Here is a 19,516-nt window from a genome sequence, read left to right as displayed (position 1 = left end):
AGGAGTTTTGGAGTCGGAAATAAAACGCATCATGCCTCCCCTCACAGAAATGCTAATTCAGAAACACACACACACACAGACACACACACACACACACGTCCGACTGAGCCTGGTTTTAAACACAAGTGAATGGAGGTGGGATTAGTTGTGCTTTGCCTCTCAACGATGATAAACACATGTATATTTATAAACCTGGCTACAGAGGGAACCATTCAGTGCAGCAATGATGACAGTGTAGAAAGCTGGAGGAGCTGCCACACGGAGATAATACGCTTCTTACCGACCTGCACATAGACACACACACACACAGACACACACACAGACACACACACACATGCGTCTTGAGGGGAGCCAGCTCTTTAAAAGAAGGAATCTGAGGTTTTAATCTTCCACGCTGTTTGTGCACTTATTAGAAAATGAGGCAGCATCTCAGAGCCTGTAACCAGGAGCCGTGCACCAAAACAACAACAACAACAACAAAGGATGCAATTATCCCTGGACTTCAGAGCAGAACAGAAACTTCTGTAGGGAGTTTTTCTCTCCTCAAGTGCACAGACACACAAACCGGCTCGGTTCATAAATCCGAGGGAAAGGACTTCAGAGAGCAGCTGCAGGAGAACGAGGAGCTGGAGGTGTCTCGTCCTCTGGACTCTGAGAAGCTCACAGTGGTTTTCACACACTCACAGTCCAGAGGGGCTCAGTTGCATAACTGTCACTTTTACATCTGTGAAGTGACCGTGGTTTGCAGTCAGTACAACCCACACACACTTCACTGAGCGCTCCACATCATGTAAACACAAAAGAAGCATTGAAGTAAAATGATTTAGATCCGGGTCCTGGATCAAATCCCAGTTTGTTGAGGTGAAGCTCTGCAGCAGTTCTTCTGTTTCCAGGAGGTGCAGCAGCTTCACAGACAGTGAATTGATTCTGCGCCTCCTCCTCCTCCTCCTCGGAGCTGCCGTGTGTGAGGCTCAGAGGAGAAACAGGAGCAGGTTCACGGACATGACTCCACTGGGATTATTGATTCCTCCTCTCGCTGCCCTTCCCAGACAGATTGACTGGGAGCACGCCTCGTATTTCTGCCTCTGTCCCTGCAGCTCTTTGCTTAATACCACATGACATTTACTGGGACCCGGCTGCACCGTGTGTGTTCACCCAGAGAGTGTGTTCACCCAGTGTGTGTTCACAAAGTGTGTGTTCAACGAGAGTGTGTTAGCCTCGCCTGTGGCTCTGTAATGTCCAGTCCCACTTATCTGTGGGTCTCTCACCACCTGTAGAACGGCCTGTCACGTTGTGTCTCTGCTGTGGCTTACATGCCCCGAGGATGTGTGTGTGTGTGTGTGTGTGTGTGTGTGTTGGGGGGGGGGGGGGCGGGGGGGTACTGGAATGTCTGAGCCAAAAACACAGTTCTTGCAAGTACCTATGATTGTGTGTGTTTGTGTATTCAACATGGGTAGTAATTGTTTAGACACAATTGTGCACTTACGTGTGTGCGTGTGCGTTTTGACAGCATCAACTCTCTGATGATGTCCTCATTGTGAACATGCTGAGACTCACAAGCCCTCCCCTCTCCTCTCCCATCCTCTCTCCTCTCCTCGCTCCTCTCTCCTCTCTCCTCTCTCCTCTATCCTCTCCTCTCTCCTCTGTCCTCTCTCCTCTCCTCTCTCCTCTCTCCTCTCTCCTCTCTCTTCTCTCCTCTCTCCTCTCTCTTCTCTCCTCTCTCCTCTATCCTCTCCCCTTGTCTCCTCTCCCCTCTCCTCTCCCCTCTCTCCTCTTTCATCTCTCCTCTCCTGTCCTCTCTCCTCTCTCCTGTCCTCTCTCCTCTCCTCTCTCCTCTCTCCTCTCTCCTCTCTCCTCTCTCCTCTCTCCTCTCTCCTCTCTCCTCTCTCCTCTCCTCTCTCCTCTCTCCTCTCTTCTCCTCTCCCATCCTCTGTCCTCTGTCCTCTGTCCTCTCTCCTCTCTCCTCTCTCCTCTATTCTCTCCCCTCTCTCCTCTCTCCTCTCTCCTCCTCTCTCCTCTCTCCTCTCTCCTCTCTCCTCTCCTCTCCTCCTCTCCTCCTTCTCCTCCTCTCCTCCCCCTCACTTCCCTCTGTTGCCATGGCTCCTGCAGACGGGTGCCCAGCGAGGAGGACTCGGTGTCGAGCGGCGGTTCCACGAAGATGAACGCCAGCAAGAGCTCGTCGGCCCGTCGGACGGCCACCGGCAGCAGCACCAAGAACGCCAAGGAGGAGCTGCACAAGAGGAGCCCCAACGGTGAGGAGGAGGAGGAGGAGGAGGAGGAGGAGGAGGCAGGGAACGATTGAGCTGGGATGAAAGAGAGAAATAAGATTAAGGATAAGGATGGGGGGGGGGGGGGACTGTGGGAGTAGAAAGAGACGATGGATGCATCTGGAGACAAAAGTCTGACAACACAACGAAACACACAAACACACACTGCTGCTGCTCTCGCACACACGTTCCGATACTTCACCCACAGGATCATTAATATGAAATCATGACGCACTCAATCATTCAGTGACTCAGCGTCCTGCTGCATCACGGAGCTGACGACACCTATTCTCACAGCACTTACTCTCTGGTCTTTTTTTACACACACGCACACAGGCTAACACACACACACACACACACACACATGCACACACACACACATTTCAGGCTTCTTCACTTCAGTTTTCCAGGTGTTTCTCTTTGCAGATGATTTTCTTCCTCCCAGTGGTCGGTGATGTAACTGCAGCGTGCAGATAAAAGTCACGTGTGCTGTTTCACAGACACACAACCCACAGCACGTGATGTGTGTATCAGAAAAATGATGCATCTTTAAACACTCAAGATTCTTCCTCATCCTGAGTTGCTATTAAAATCAAATAGCATTTTAATTTTTAACTACAGGGATTGTTTCTTTCCCATCCTTCCATGCAGGCTCTGGGTTTATTAGCAAATTAATGGAGACAACTGTTTTATCACGAGTTATAGTTTATCACTGCTTAATTAAACTTTATATTAATGATTTACCAGCTGTAAACGACTGTATGGAGCTAGTTTACTGCCAAGTCATAATAATTCATCATATTATGAGGATAAAGATGCAGTTTTCATCTACGTGTCAGGTTTCAGGTTGGAAATCAGAAGAACAGGAATGTGGAGCATCCTGTAAAGTTTTACTTTTGTATTTAGTGTTTAAGTTTCACAAAAAGAGAAATACTTGATGTTTTGTCTCATCTGCTCCACATGATCCTAAATATCCAGATTGTGGAAACAGGAGGAGAGAGACTCAACCAACACTCGTCCTCCTTGTTCTTTAATCTCCTTATATAACAACTATATTCTTGAAATCTCCAAACTTGGCCCTAATACTTCTTAATCAGAGACACGTGCGTATCTTCAAAGTAAAAACAGAATGTCCCATGATCCTTTGCTGCTCACTCTCTCATCTCCAGAACCTGTTATCAGCGGTGGCAGTGAACACATCCTGGATATGACTTGTTCAGCAGAACAGTTTCCAGCTGGCAGAGTCGTTGCATAAACACGTCTCTGATCCCTGATAACGCTGAGACGTTGCTTCTGTTCGCTGACAGTCGGGGACGCTGTGGCTCTCGATCCCTTTTGCATCAGCAAACCAGCGCTCCCAGTCATTGGTGTGATTTGTTCTGTTTATGCAGCCGAATGAATGAATGGAGGGAGGAGAGGACGAGTAATTGTCTCATTTGTCACCAGATTTTTCTCGGGGAACTGGAGACGGACGGTTTTCAGTTCATATATTTACTGTGAAAGATGAGTTCTAATAATCAACAGAAGAGTGCAGGAGACGCTGTACACAGGTTTCACTGCCAGTTCATTTAAAGACTTAAAGGAATGAAGTGCCACTTAAAAAACTGACATCATAAAAACTTGTCTCCTGCCAAAACGCACAAATCCTCTGTCTTTATGCTGAATGTGGAGCAGGAAACCGGATTAACGGGATTCACCAGCTGCTCTAAAGCTCAGTCGTCAGCCCACAGGAGTTCATTTATTCTGCTCGCAAACAAAACACGGCAATCTTGTGAATGTGTGAAAGAAAGAATAATGGAAATGTGTCCAGGGGAATCCAAAAGAAGTGAGGAACCTGTCTGTAGTTCAATCACCACTGACGAGTAGCAGACTTCAGTGACTTCACGAGGCATTGAAAACATAGATATATATATAAAGGCTAGATGTCTCGTCCGCGTTGCCGTCCAACGGGGTCGAACGTCGAACGCTCCTCCCCCTCGACCCTCAGAGGAGAAGCCTTATAGATGATGACTGGTTTTACTGGGAGTTTCATGCTGGAACTAGTAACCAGCTCCTGTCTCCGTCCATAATGAGCAGCACTAAAGTGTCTCCTTTGTGTTTCTGTGCTAATCACACCAGCCTCTGCTATTTAACCTGAGCTGTGGAGCAACCAGGTCACACATGGATGAGAGCATTAGCGGATTCTTATCTTCTTCAGGTGGTTCTCTGATACGTCGGGGGGGGGGTTTTAATCACAGCTGTTCCTCCGCCGTGTTATCAGCTCGACATGATGATGTTTTCAGCTTCATGTTTCACGAGACGCTGCCGATAAGGACGTCTTTCATTCTGCAGGGACAAAGCACACGTCGAGGACACCTTTTAATTTAGTGCTCTTCATTTCCTCACCCTGGAATCTTATTTGTGAGATTAGGTCAGGATCAGTGAACAATACGTGAGGCTGATAGCACACGGTGATAAAACAGTTACATCTCATTCGTGTGTCCTAGAAGCTGCAGGGAAATCTCAGAATAACGAAGGAAGAGGAAGAGAAACAACATTCAGTTTCTACGGACCAGATTCTGTGGAACGATGCTAACTACCACACAAACAAAACGAAAACACAACCTCCTTGACAAAGGGAATAAAACCAAACTAATGAACGAACCTCCGTGTGATGAGAACCTCCCGAGACGACAGAAAACCTTCTTTGATCGTCTCTTTGAATGAGTTGAAAAGACGTCTTTTTAACACGTGCACCTTTAGATGTTCGGTTGAGTTCCTACATTTGAAAAATAATTCTCTTGATGTTTTTGCCTCGTTATTTGCCGTCATTACCAGTTTGTCTCTGAAGTGCAATGAATCATGGGATATGTTGGGCTGGGACGGATCCACCAGTGGAGCCTCTGTTGCTCGGGAGGGACACATTTGTCGGAGTCTTAGAATTGTGTAACCGCTTTAACACAATCCACTACAAATACAGACAACCAAGGAATCAACCCCTGAATTGAAACACCCCTGAATTGAAACACAACCACAATCTGTCTTTGTGCATGAATCTTTATAAACATTCAACGTTGTCGTCCTTATGGTGACATCCCCACCGTGGCTAAAAGGCTCATGTTCATATTTGTCAGTATTAAATAGATCCCTGCAGTAAACAGTCACAGGTCTCGTCAACAAGCAGATTGTCAGCTGAGTCACAGTGTCGAGAAAACACTGTTATTACCAGTGGCTGCAAACTGGTGTGGTTTCTTGGATTTGTGCGATTGGACGTAAACACAGAGACGAGGGAACGGAGAGTGTCCCCCACTCAGTCGTCTCAGGACAACACAACGATCGTCTTTTGTTGTGGTCGTGATAAAGAGTTCAGGACAGTGTTGACAGGACGCTGGTCCACGTGTGTGTCTCTGTGTGTGAGACAGAAACACACAACTCAGGCCGAGCTGCAGCCGAGATGAATGGTGATGTGTGGGTTTGAGATGAGTTAATGGCAGACTGGTGTAAACCTACAGTGAAGCAGTCTGCCGTATGATGTCAGTCAGGCAGTGAGTCACACTGGAGCCAACACAACAAAACACAACTCTACACAACACAACTGTGTCCATCTGCTGCATTAACACACAGAGCTGCAGTTAACAGCAGCAGAGGACGTCAAACTGTCCTCATCCTTATATACATGTTGTTATTGAGTCTGATTGTGTGTGTGTATGTGTGTGTTTGTGTGTGTTTACAGCCTGTTGTGGTGAGCTAAGTGTTCCAAAACTCTCCTTGAACTGTGTGGGTCCAGTTGTTGATGGTTCTTCGGCACTTGACCAGTTTGTCTTCCTCTTCCTCTCAGACCCGTACGAGGACCACACTGGTTCCCTGCGTCTCATCACCATCAAACCCATGACGGCCCAGCCCACCTACTCCTACCCCTCGTCCTCCTCCCACAGCCAAGACTCGGTGGTGCTCAACGGGGACGTGAGTCTGAACACACTCACACACACACACACACACACAGACACACAAACACACAATAAAGAGGGCCGACATGCCCTGGAAAACTAAGTGTTATACGGTGGTGCTGGATGCTGGTTGACACCCGGCAGTAAACCAAACACAGAAGTAGAAGTAGAACTACGTGTTTGAGACAGAGGCTGAAAAGAGGAGCTGCAGCAAAAGCATCAACCTGAATAAGAGCAGAATTTCTCCTGAGATCAGAAACGTTTTCTCTCAGGCTTTTGAAACTCACTTTTTATCCTTTTATTTAATTTAATTTTACGTTATTCTTGTTCTTCGACTCAATCATTTCAAATTTGATGAATTCAACACAAACAATGTAATAATATACGTACAAAAACCATTTCAAAATACACATTTATATGACTCAACATTTGTTTTATATAGACTATAATACTCTTATATTATACAGATAATATATATAATCAGTGGTATTCCTCAGTTTCAGGCGCCTGCTGCTCCATCCTCCATCATTTAACCTCATCTCCTGTGGGACACGTTGCAGAGATGCAGAGTTTAGCTGTTGTTTCTAGAATCACATTTTCTCCTCTCCTCTAAAACCTCACCCCTTATCGTCACCCCCCCCCACTCCCCCTCAGCCTGTCACCTCTCACTCCCTCATCCTCCACTTCCTCCTGTAACACCTCATCCTCCCTGCAGCACAGACACAGGCTGACAACCAATTATCCCTCCGTGTATTTACACAAGAGCAGAAGAATAGAGAACACCCCGGTGGCTCTGGGCTTCTCCAGTTCGTCTGCAGCCGGCTGGTTTACATGAGACCAGACATCGATGTTCAGTCTGTGACACTTGATCTGATCATCTGATCATCTGATCATCTGATTATCTGATCATCTGGCTGCAGGGAGTCATCGTGCAAACACATTTCTCTGTTTCATAACCAGAAGGAACAAAAGGATGAAAACATTTCTAAACTAGAAGGGTGAATGCAGAGTATATAAAGAAGATCCTGGATCAGCGTCTCTGAATCTGCTGCACATTTTTATAAGTTCATCCTCGAATCACAAACTTCATAAATCAACTGACTAGTTTGTAAGAAATTCTGCAGAGCTTCAGACAAACGGCAATGAAAACACTGGAATGAGCCTTTAACTGTAATCGAGTAAACCACATTAAAACCACATCCATCCATTATACTGGTAAATCACCAATTTGTCAAATCGTTCAATGTTAACCAAACGAAATTGATCTTCATCTGCCCCTTTGTGCAGATTCATGCCAAACTGAGACGAGTTCCTTCTCGGCTCGTGTCCCATATCCTTGCACCGATATTTGTGGAAATCTGTTCTGTACTTTTTCCGTAATCCTGCAGACAAACAAACAAACGGAGGTGAAGACACAACCTCCAGGGCAGAGGCAGGACTTCCCCAGTTCCCTGTAAACAAGTCAAACTTATAAAGTTTGTGGATTCCAGGAAATAAAACTTGAATTTATCGTTTCGCAGGCGAACCACAGTGGCCTGAAGCAGAAGTCGGACATCGAGCACTACCGGAACAAGCTGCGTCAGAAGGCGCGGAGGAAAGGCTACGGGGAGTTCTCTCTGTCGGAGAACGGCAGCCACGGCCACGGCCACCGGGACGCCAGGCACGGCCGGCACGAGCCCGGCCTCAAGGAGCCGATGACCGCCGAGGAGAAGAGGGCCTCGTTCGCCGGCTGTCACAAGAGGTATCGGATCGGTGTGATCAGAAACACAAGAGCGTCTCTAGAACTATCTGGCCTGAGTTTCTCTGCAGATGGTACAAACCAAAGAATCAACCGCAAATTAATATTCTCAAATTCACACCAGCTGGGTGTTGGCTCTGAAAACGTCCCACGGTCCCAAAGTTAGAGGATTAGAACTTATTATCAAAGCTGTGATTCCTCAGTGAAATCAGTTCATCGTTATTCAAGCAGGATTCTATCAAACTAGCTGCTCCACAACCGACTGCTGCTGTTCTTACTTTCATGGAATTCAGATTCTGATTTATTGCCGAATCAATAATTATGAAAATAATAAAGGTCTAAATTTATTGGATTTTTTTCTTCCAGCTCAAATTATAGATGTGCTGCTGCTCTGTAGAACATAGTTGCTAAGCAACACATAAGGAGTGAGTGAGTATTGAGCGATGACTTCTGTTCGGCACATCCATATTTCAAACTTCATACAAATAAATGTCTGTGTTGTTTTTACATATTTAACAGATTTAAGTGTTTTAGCTGCTGTTCAGTGGTTTTACTGACTTTAATCCAAACATATTAGAAATCACCAGCGGCTTTAAACGTAAGAAATCAGACTAAATAATGAAGTTATTTCACATTAGAGATCATTTCATCTGCTGTGATGAGACTTCTCAAATTAAAATTGAGAACAGCGAGAGGCCAGGAGGATGAAATCATATTTCTTGTAAACCACTCGAGTGTTGAAGTGAATGTTTGAACAGCTTTTTGTGGCTGTAGCTTCAGTTTCACTGTGTGAAATAATATGTTCGGCTCTTAGATTAATTGGCTTGTAAATGTGGATTTATAACCTCGCCGCCATCTGCACCAAATTGCTACACACTCATAAATATCAGTCTCCTTAAACACGTCTGATTGATCTTTCATCAATATGCAGGAGTTATTCTCTGAGGAATAAAAGTAAATGTTGGAGAAAGTGATAGAAAATCACAGATCCACCCAGAAATGTAGCGTAACACCAACCACCACTTTAAAACTAGTTGTGTGGGATTTGTTCCATTAGTTTCAGACGTAGATATGATCAGTGATTAATAACAACAGTTTCCTCTACTGTTGTTTTTTATGCAACCGAAACAAAAGCAGCATCATTTTGTTTATTCTCTCAGCAGATGAATCATAATTTCTGTGTTTTTTCTTGATTTGAGTCTAAAAAGCTTCATTAAAACTTACAAATCAAACTCTTTCTCCAAACCTGCCTCACGATATCAAACCTTTAAATATAACACTATGTTTACTAATGTTTTTAAACCCCCTCCTGGAAAGTACAGAGGACATAATGTCATCCTCACCACATGTTTCTCTGCGCTGAAGTTCCACAGAGTGATTTTATTTGATCTGCCCACCAGGTACTCTCACCCCCGGGAGCCCAACTACTGGAGCCGTCAGTCCCTGAGCAGCCCGAGCCCGGTGGAGACGGAGATGGACCTGCTGGTGCTGAGGGAGCGATCCAGGAGGGGGATCCGCAACAACGGCTACGATGTGAGTGGATCTGTGACGTGTCAGTAGTTCAGGGTTTCACCAGGACCTGGAGTCTGTAGGTCCGGGATGTGAGGGGTTTATCCCCAGTGCTATTTGAAGGGCTTTGAAGGAACTGTAATATTCTGTGTGAGTTCAGGTGCGACCTCTGACCTGTGAGTCAGAGATCCTCCGACCCGGGGTGAACCCTGACGTCTTCTAATGAGTCGCACCGACGTGTGTGACCAAACCAAAGCTCTGTCGCTTTGTCCAACTAATAAAATAATCTGCTGAGAGCATTTATCACTTTAATCCTTCATTTCCCTCCTTCTCTTGAGCTCCGAAGCTCCTGAGCTCGAAAACCTCCGGGATTAAGAATTACCTCTGGAACTACAAAGCTTCACCAAAGACAAAGAAACCGGGAGAAGCCGGGTTTAGAATCTGGGAAACTGAATCTGGCAAAATGATTAGAGACGGAGAGAATCTCAAAATGTGGAGGAAGAGGGACGAGAGACGGAGACGGGGACAGATGGAGCGAGTGTGGGTGAGACTGTGTCTCTGCTGCAGAGACAGCAGCGGCCGGGCCACCTAGCTGAATGTCAATGACTCTGAATACCATTAGAGTCTATTCATGGATACAGATGGGAGCCGCGATGGCAGCTAATGGATTCGGATGCGCCAAACTCCCGGAGATCAGAGTGTAACGAGTGTGTGTGTGTGTGTCTGTGTGTGTGTGTGTGTGTGTGTGTGTGTGTGTGCACCAGCGTGTGTTTGTGTGAGGGAGTGTTCAATCCTTTACATGTAGAAGTTGTTTGCTGCAGTTTGTGTTGTTAACATTCATGGTCGCACTGTTTCTGCTTCCCTCTCGTCTCTCCGCCATTTTGCTTCCTTTCGATGTTGCAATGCATGATGGTATATTTTGCTCGGTTAGTGACCCGCGGTTGTACGCTACTTTTTCGGATGCATTGTGGGAAACAAGGAGTGCAGTGTGCACTAAAAATGTAGACAGCACTCGAGCTGTGTGTGTGTATGAGTGTGTGTGTGTTTGGGGGGGGGGGGAGTGTGTGTGGGTGTTGTGCCGGGTAATTAATCATTCTTATCATGAATCAACCTTTAGTAGAATCCTGTTGTGATGACACGATCAGATTTAGAACCACTTTTAATTAAAAAGTGACAAATGGACTAATTGGTGTTTTTGTTCCACGAGTCTAACGAGTTTTGTCCAAATTAAGTCGGAGGGACGGATGTGGTTAAAGAGAAATGACATCATGATCTGGTTAAAGAAAAAGTTGTGTTAACATTTAAAACACGGCAGATGATGTTAATAATGAATAAATGATGTTTAAACATTCTCTTCCTCCTTTAACCGATTAAATCACTGAGGTCAAATTCCCTCAGAGAACCTTTTTTCTCAGGAGCCAGATGTTCAAACAGTCGATGGTCAGAGATGATAACTGTGTGTGTGTGTGTGTGTGTGTGTGTGTGTGTGTGTGTGTGTGTGTGTGTGTTTCCTCTCCGCAGGGCGAACCGGAGCCGTTCGAGGAGACCAACGTGGACCGGCTGATGAGCTCTCTGGGCTACGGGGGTGGCTCCACCGGCACCGGCAGCTTGGGGGTGAAGGCTCACCGCGGCTCCGACTCGTCCACCCTCAGCTCGCAGCCGTCCATCGACGAGGTCCGCTCGCAGATGCACATGCTGCTGGGCAACGCCTTCAGCCTGGCGCCTCCGGACCACGACCCCCCCTCCCCGCCAACCAAGTAAATTCATGTTCTGGTTTATTGCTCGGCACATCTGCATGATGTACGGTTCTGTGTGGGAAAGAGAGGAGAAGCGAGCGGTGACCTCACATCCCACTCGCAAGCTGCTCTGCACAGAGAAGATGTTTTAGAAAACGTTCTCGTCTCTCCTCAGCAGCCGCCACCACCACCACCACCACCTGCACCACCTGGCCCACAGCGCCTACAACCCCTCCCACACCAGCCACTACAGCGACGGGGTCACCAGCGCTCCGGGGACCATGAACCATCCCTGTGGCGGCAGGCAGAGGAGCGCCGGATACGAGGACATGCACCAGTGCAGCCTGCCCAAACCGGTACCCCCCCCCCCACACACACACACACACACAATCTGCTGAGATATGATGGAACACAATGGGATTTGATATGGTTTGAAAAATGGCATTTACAAATATTTGCTGGCCCTTATTTCAAAAATATAAAAACAACTTAGAGACTTTGGAGAGATTTGTATAAAATGAAACCTTTGCATTCATTCAGAGAGAGAGTGTGTGTGTATTTGTATGTGTATCTGTGGGAGTGTGTGTGTGTCTGTGTGTGTGTGTGTGTATGTGTGTCTGTCCTCCTGAAAAAGTCCAATATTCACCCTGGTTTTAACAGGTTTAACAGAAAGTAATACTTGCACAGAGAGTTTGGAGAATGTGAGAGTGTTTGTTTCTCAGCTGATCAGAGACACAGAGACTGAAGAGACGCCATCAGATCCGTGTTGTGCTCCAATCAGACGTCTGGTTCTTTAGTCCCTGATGTTTTGGCTTTGACTTCAAGTTGCATTGAATCTGTCTGTGCTCAAACTGTCCTGAGTCCTGATGCCTGTCGAGACGGAGTCCTAAATCCTTTCTGTGGCGTCCGCAGGGTTTCCGGTTCACTCAGCTTCCTGACATGGGCATCGGTTCTCCCCCGCCGCTGATCCCCTCGAGGGCGGGGCCGCCGCCGGGGACCTCACTACGACGGTACCACAACCAATCACACAGACACTTACACATCCCACAATGAGAACACTCAGAGAACGGGCATAAAGTCGATCAAGCTGCTCCGGGGCGGAGCCTCAAGTCAGGGTCCGCCTCCTTCGGGCTGAGAAGGAGGCGGCCTTGTGTGTCTGTTGAGTTGAGTTGTATACTGATACTTGCATTTAAAAGTACACACATCAGATGTTTTTGGACTCGTCACTTGTCGCCACCACTGCTATGATAATCCTTGGATATGTGGACTTGAGGAGGAACCATCTCAGGAGGATGCAGCCCCGGAATCTAGACACGGCTGAAATATCACGATCTCATAGAGATCAGTCCATTAAATACGCCAGATGTTATTTCATTGAGATGCATGAATTAATTTCTGGGAAACAGGTGAAAATGTCAAAACGAAAAAACTCCCAGTCTAGCAATGACAAAAGAATCAGACCCTTATTCAGATCCACCCCAAAATAAGATGAGGAACATCTTGACCCACGTTTCATCCTTCTACCAAGTTTAGTTGAAATCAGTTGACAAGCTTACAAACCAAGAAACATGGGTTAAAACATAACCTCATTGATAAAAACAAAGAACCCTCTGGTCTCTGTAGAAAGCAGGATGATATATGTTGTCAGAAGTCCAACGTACTCTAGCATGACCTAGATCTGACATATGTTCTAACCATGTTGAGCATGAGGTCTCGAATCACAAGCACGGATCATCTCCAAAGAAAATGTTCTCATGTGGCGTTTTAAATAATTCCTGGTTGACTCCTCAGCCAATCACATTTCAGCTCAGGGGCTAATCCCAGTATGAGATAAAGCTATAAATCATGACGGGAGAATAAAATCTGAGATTATCGTGTCTGTCTGACTCCTCAGTCCTCTCTCGGTGCCGCTCTCTTCCAGATGTTCTTCCTGTGGTTTGAACCGAGTCTTCATTTGAATGCTGTTGCTGTGTGCACCCTGTTGCTGGGCACTTTAGCACTGCAGAGAGCTAACGTGCACGGAGGAGCATGCTCGCCATCTAGCGGCCGAGCGGGGGAAGTGACACTGGTCTGCAGATGTTGGAGCAAACTCACCGCCTGCAGACAAATGCATAAATATCACCAAGGCACCGATCTGATAGAGCATCATTTAGATATTCAGAATTTCATCTAGACACAAGTAGGATTTGATATCTATGTCAGGTTTTATAATTCTCTAATTGATTCAATCTAATAACCGATGTCTGAGTTTTATTCCTGTTCAACATCAGAACTACATGTTTCAGTGGTGACACACAGCAGCTCCTCCTCAGGAGAGTGTGTGTGTGTGTGCAGCATGTTAATTCCTCCTCACACTGTGAAGCGTTAGAGAGCCCAGTGCATCGTGGTCCTGAGCTCCGACAAGGACATCACCTCCGGTTCTAGTGGTGGAACACGTTCTGTACAGAAGGTTCCACAGAACAGAGGAGGATCAAGTGGAGATGAGGAGGTCGAACGGGGATTAAACCCAAGAACCTGATTGCTGCAGCGAGGCAACAGAGCGAACCACTGCACCACCGTCAGCTGATGAACACAATAACTGACTCTATAGAGACGTGCACTGAAATCCAGATAACCTCCTGCTGCCTCTTCATATGTGAAACACAAAGATCTAGTTTGCTCAGCTGCTTCCGGTTCGTTCTTTAAAGAGACGGTTCTCAGCTGCTCTCAGGGATTTTCATTCAACTCACATTTCATCTGTTTTAAAGGCTCAGACTCATATTTCAGAAGCTTCCATCCCTGACAGTTCACCTGCTTTCCGATCATTTCACTTATTATATAAGAACTGGAAGGAATTAAATACATCACATGAACTAATTAAACTGATTTGGGCTCTTTTACCTATTAGACCCCAGTTTTCTTAATTTCTCTGTGGAAGAGTAGAAACAGATTTTCACTTTCCTCTTCACAGTCGACCTCCTCGCTTCTCTAGTTTTGAACAACTGCAGTCAAAGCTATTTGTTGGATGTTTCCAATGTTAACAAGCGTCTCTCTGCTTCTCTCACCGACAGTTCCACCCCCGATGTTAGTCTGAAGCCTCGAGTGTCAGAGGTCAACGACCTTCAGGCCCAAATGCACAACGGCGCCCCCTACCTGCCGCTGTCCAGGACCCCGTTCCCCGCTGTGACCGTCGACCAGTCCATCACCAGCTACTCAGGTGAGACAGGAAGGAATAATACAGTTTATTAACAAGCTTTTCATTTATTCTTTATTGATTCTTCATGTCTATGATTCTAGTTGAGATTTAGAACAAATCAAATCAGGAGCACAAACTGGAAACAAAACCACAAAGAATTAATAAGAATCTTTACAAACATCAGATAAAGAAGCTTTTACAAACCTCCCAGAGGAACGAGGGAATCCATCATCTTTGCATTTCACAGGAAACCCAATAACAGCCGTCTACGCTATATCAGCCAACCGCCCGGGCTACTCGGATTACTTCGTCATGTCTCCGCCGTCCTCGTACCGTAGCCCGTCCTGGATGTCCTACCCCCCCGAGCCGGAGGACCTGCCGAGGCAGTGGAACGACACGCCGGTGAGACACCACCACACACACACAGCTCTCTCTCTTTGTGACACTGCAGCTGGTGAGATGTCTCTTCTACAGCTCCTCTCTTCTCCTCCACAGAACTCACGCCACCTGGAAACCATCTGCTGAAGACGCCGTCCCTGACGAGCTCGGTGGGTCCACTCGTCTCAGCGCGGTGTTTACACATTGTCTCGTTTGTTGTCGTCTTTTTGTAAATGTCATTTTTTTGGTGTAATGTTGTTAATGTTTCTATCAAAAGACAAAAGAAAGTAGATGTTGGAACCTGGAGAGAAAAGATCTGAACACTTCAGACTGAAAATGAACAAACTGGAGGAAAAATAAAAACTGGTCTAAATATTATTTTTGGTAAAAGAATTGAGGAAGGAGACTGAGAAGCTGCTCTGATGTAAAGTCTCATCTCTCTGATTCCTTCTGGAAAGTTAAAGTTAAATCAGACACACACTGAGTTACATGGAAATGTAGAAGGTTCTCTTCCAGTCGTGGAAACAATCTGGAATTTGATTCAAATGAACAAATATCTTGGGAATAACCCAATATATTGTCTTTCATAGATCACACATATAAACCTCAGTGCGTATTTATATCTCATAAACCCAACTTAGACAATAATCAGTCAAATCTTCCAACTTATTTGATAACATAGTTTATGAAGCCAAGTAGCACAAGTTTAAATATTTACTCTCAGTCTAAACTCACACAGTTTTCTTCCTGCTCTCGATGGGACCACGTCCTGGATCGTCAGGACTCACTTCTTTAAAATGTCCCTGGATCTGTTTTGGTAAATCGGTGAATCAGGTGCGATATAAGGACGTTTTGGGCTTTGATTCAAAGGAAGCGACAGACTCAGGCTGTTTCTTCGCGTGTCCCGGAGCAGAATGAGGAGATGCATCTGTGTTTAAAGTAATGATGTGAAGTGTGATGTGGTCCCTGTGTCTCCTGCAGGTGTCTCTCTGGACTGGAGGACCTGCTTCTAACAGAAGACCCTCTGGAGCTTTATCAACCCCACCCCCCCACCTCCTCCTCCTCCTCCTCCTTCTGGAGTCCGGCCGCCCTTCTTCCTGTCTGATTCCTCCATCACCAGTGGACACCCCCAACCCCAACCCCCCACCCACTCTCCACCTCGACACTTCCTCCAGCTGTCCCTCGCTCCCCCGGCCGGAACTCCGTCTTGTGAATCCTCCTCCTGGTCAAAGCTCCACTTCGATCTCCTGACCAATGAAAATCTTCAGCCATAAGATTCTCTCTCTCTGTCTCTCTCTCTCTCTCTCTCTGTCTCTCTCTCTCTCTCTCTCTTCCCCCCCCCCCCCCCTCTCTCTTTCTCTCTGCTCCCTGAGCCCTGGACCTCACTGGGCCCCCGAGTTTCTTCTTCTCCGCCGGCTGCCTCCTCTGTGGTGAGAGCCAGAGAACAACACTGCTGAACCGACCTGAGGTGATGAGAGCTGCAACGCGCCGCCCTGCCTGACAACACACATTGTGTAGCCGGGGTGAGCGCGGTGCAGGGCGTGGTGCAGTACCTGCCTCCTGCCCAGCTCCCGGGCCGGACCGACCTGGACTCCAAGCCGGGATCCCTGGACTGACTTTAAAACTGTGCTTTTCTTTTCTTTTTTTGATGAATCCAAATTCCTATGTAAACCTCCTACAGTTGGTTAATATGTGTATTTTAAACTTAAGTGAGAAAAAAACATCTAAAGTGAAAAAGCAACAAAAAAAAAAAGAACAAAAAAAACCAACAACCTCTGTTGAGCCGTCTGGATTTCAGTTTTGGATTTCTGTGTGCTTCTGTCTTTTACTTTCGTGCATTGATGGTTATCAATGGATTCCTGTACAAAGAACATGTCGTGAGTGTCTCTCTGTCACTCACCGTATTTCAAGGCAAAAAAAATATCGTATATTCTTTGAAGCAGAGAAAAACGGTGGCTTAGTCGTTTGTGGCTACGACGGCGTTTCTGTACTTTTAAAAAGACTTCATTCATTTTACCTTTTTCCTTCATCAGCCTCCGGTGGTGAAAACGAGAATAAGTCACAACGTTCGGTCGATCATCTGATCACGAAGTTAGTTTTTTTGTGCGTCTCCTGACCGCGACGCAGGCCGGGGTCGAACCTGCGACTGGAACCCGACTCACGCTGTGCTGTGATTCGTCGCTTCGCCATCGCTGCCGAGGTCGTTCGCTCCAACACTCACAGTGGGAGGAGTTCTGGATCTGTTCCAGATGTGTGAGGGATCCACCGCCATCCAGATGTGTGTGTGTGTGGGGGGGATCCTTTAAGACACACCTTAAACCACGCCCCCTTTCCCTCACCTATTAAACCCCCTGTGCTGGCGTGGAGTCAGTTGATGGACACACGTTTCCCGAGCCTCTTCACTCAGAGAACCGAGGTTACAATGTAACCCAGTGATTCCAGTTCCGGTTCGACTCCGGCCTGTGACGATCACGTGACCACGCCGGTACTCTTAGAAAAAACAAGCTGTTCTTTTTACTTGAAAGTTGTCTACTGTATTCTACTGTGTAAGGAACTCTGACTCTTTTTGGTCTCGGTGAAAAGGGACGGACATGAAAATGGCGTCGTCCTGTTTCCAGAGCCGTGTAACGATTAAATGTGTCCCTGTATATAGAAGAGGATTTAACAAAGAGATTTATGCAAGAGGTGCTGGAGGGAAACATTGCTCTGATGCCATTTCCTTCCTTTTAGTTCCACTTGGTTGATGATGGACTGTTTTTTGAAGTGCACACATTGCAGCATCATCTTGTTCCACGGTGATAGAACAGAGGATGAGAGGAAACAGAGGGTCCAGAGCGACATGCAGCAGATCCAACCCTGTGTTCACATCATGTATCTCCTTTAAAACTAAACAACCTGAGTTTCAGAGCAAAGAAGGTCACAGTCTAAATTATATTTACTTTAGTTTTTTCTGAGGACAACTGGAAATCTATGAGCACAGTCTGCGTCCGGCCTCTCAGCGTCCAGAAGGAACCAAAGGAGATCACAGCCATAAACTAACTTCACTGAGTGGACGTGGAAACAGCTGAGATGCAGTGTCATGTCCCGGGTGGCTAATAAATCCCAATGAGAGAATAATAGAGGAAATGATAAGGCAGGATAGAATAGATATAGGAAGTAGAGTTTAAAATGAAATGAGCACTTTTATAAAGAGGCCAAACCTGGAAAAGAAAAGGAGCCGTCAATGCAAAGAAGATGCTGTTGTATAGCATGAAATATTCTGGTTCTCAAATGTACAGAATGTTTTACAAATACTTGGAACGCTGTACATTCACAATCAGATTGAAAGAGTTTTTAAATACCCAGACACATTTTCTGATCCCTTCCACAGGATACGAGGATTTATGCACAGTGTTATTCAAGGGACATGGAAAGTTTTAAAGACTCGAGGTGGAATGTACATTATATAGAAACATATATAAATTACAGATTTAGATGTTTTTAAAGAGTTGAAATTCTTAAAATTTAAGATGAAATTATAGAAATACCAGCTTTGAAAGGGGAGGAGGAGGAGGGGGGGCGGGGGTTGTTCCTGGATCTTTGTGTGATAGTATTTCAAAACTACATATTTATGTCCTTAAATACAAATTGAAAAGGGAGAATCAACTTATCGAATATATACATTTAACTTGTAAATATGACATTTGGTTTTCATAACATGTCGAAAAGGTGCAAACTTGTTTCTCTTTTAGTTCAGGAACTTGTTTTTTGTGAATCCGTCTTTTTTTCTGAATCCAGTTCTGCACATGGTAAATGTTCAGTGTGGAGGAAAGTGATCGGACCAGATTCATGTTCTCTGATAACCGTCAGACTTTAAATCATGTGTAGAAACAACTCGTCCACTCATGTTTTGTGTTGCCTCCATGTGTGAGGGGGGGGGGGGGACTTGATGCTAAGGGTTGATGTGCAATGTTTCCACACGGGTAGCGGCGAGATGCTTTTATTGAAGACGGACTCCGGGATGGACTGACTGTCAGAAGTAGTTTTGTTTTTTCTTCTGCCGTTTGAGCCATGTCATGATGCTGTGATGTCATGGCGGCGCTGATGATGTCACACTGTGGAGGAGGGGGGGAGGGGGCGGATGAGGTCACAGTGATAACATCTATGAATGCTGTTGGATGTCGTAATGCAGAAAAATAAAACATTTTTGGTGAATTTAAACAATAAAGACAAATAAATTTGTGAAAACAAACAGTTTGAGATGTGATTCATCTTTTTGATCGTTAGACTGTTGTGTCACATTGTTTCCACTAGAGGGAGACAGAGACACACGGGAGAGATCCACACTGAGTCCAGGTAATTCTCATGTTGTAAATAATTACATTTTTAAACGAGGACGTGTTAATGGTTAAGTTTAGGTTTTGTGTGTTAGTCTCCACAAATCAATGTAAGTCCTTGTGTGTGTGTGTGTGTGTGTGTGTGTGTGTGTGTGTGTGTTGTGCGCTTAATTTCTCTAACCAGTAATTAGTGGCTAATCTCTCTAAGTCAAAGAGCTGAAGATCAGAGTGTGATTTCAGGGCTTACACCGCTCAGAGGAATTAGATTCTCTGTTTCTCACACACACACTCACACACACACATACTCACACACACACACACACACACACACACACACACACACACACACACAGTAGCCACCAAATGCTCAGTCAGTGTTGTCTGAGTCAAGTCTGAGTCAAGTCCAGCTTTCATTTTCCTGTGCAGGGCTCAGTTGTACTTATCACTGACGAGCAGCCTCCTCCTCTTCCT

At 45.9% G+C, this 19,516-nt stretch overlaps 1 protein-coding gene across 2 annotated transcripts in view; it reads left to right on the top strand.

The window, feature by feature from the left end:
- kiaa1549la (KIAA1549-like a) overlaps positions 1-18,929 on the top strand; it is a 76,490-nt gene extending 57,561 nt beyond the window's left edge. For both annotated transcript variants that reach the window (XM_062390881.1, XM_062390880.1), the window contains 11 exons: positions 2,110-2,252; positions 6,085-6,209; positions 7,714-7,934; positions 9,332-9,464; positions 10,962-11,197; positions 11,352-11,532; positions 12,089-12,186; positions 14,227-14,372; positions 14,599-14,753; positions 14,847-14,899; positions 15,711-18,929. In XM_062390881.1, coding sequence (XP_062246865.1) covers positions 2,110-2,252; positions 6,085-6,209; positions 7,714-7,934; positions 9,332-9,464; positions 10,962-11,197; positions 11,352-11,532; positions 12,089-12,186; positions 14,227-14,372; positions 14,599-14,753; positions 14,847-14,876 — 1,468 coding nt within the window. In that variant the 3' untranslated portion in view covers positions 14,877-14,899; positions 15,711-18,929. The remainder of the gene's footprint in view (positions 1-2,109; positions 2,253-6,084; positions 6,210-7,713; positions 7,935-9,331; positions 9,465-10,961; positions 11,198-11,351; positions 11,533-12,088; positions 12,187-14,226; positions 14,373-14,598; positions 14,754-14,846; positions 14,900-15,710) is intronic.
- The last annotated feature ends 587 nt before the right edge of the window (positions 18,930-19,516 follow it).

The sequence above is a fragment of the Platichthys flesus genome, chromosome 6 (assembly GCF_949316205.1).
Source record: "Platichthys flesus chromosome 6, fPlaFle2.1, whole genome shotgun sequence".
NCBI lineage: Eukaryota > Metazoa > Chordata > Actinopteri > Pleuronectiformes > Pleuronectidae > Platichthys > Platichthys flesus.
Note: the sequence above shows the minus strand (reverse complement) of the source record. Positions and strands in the feature narration are given on the sequence as shown.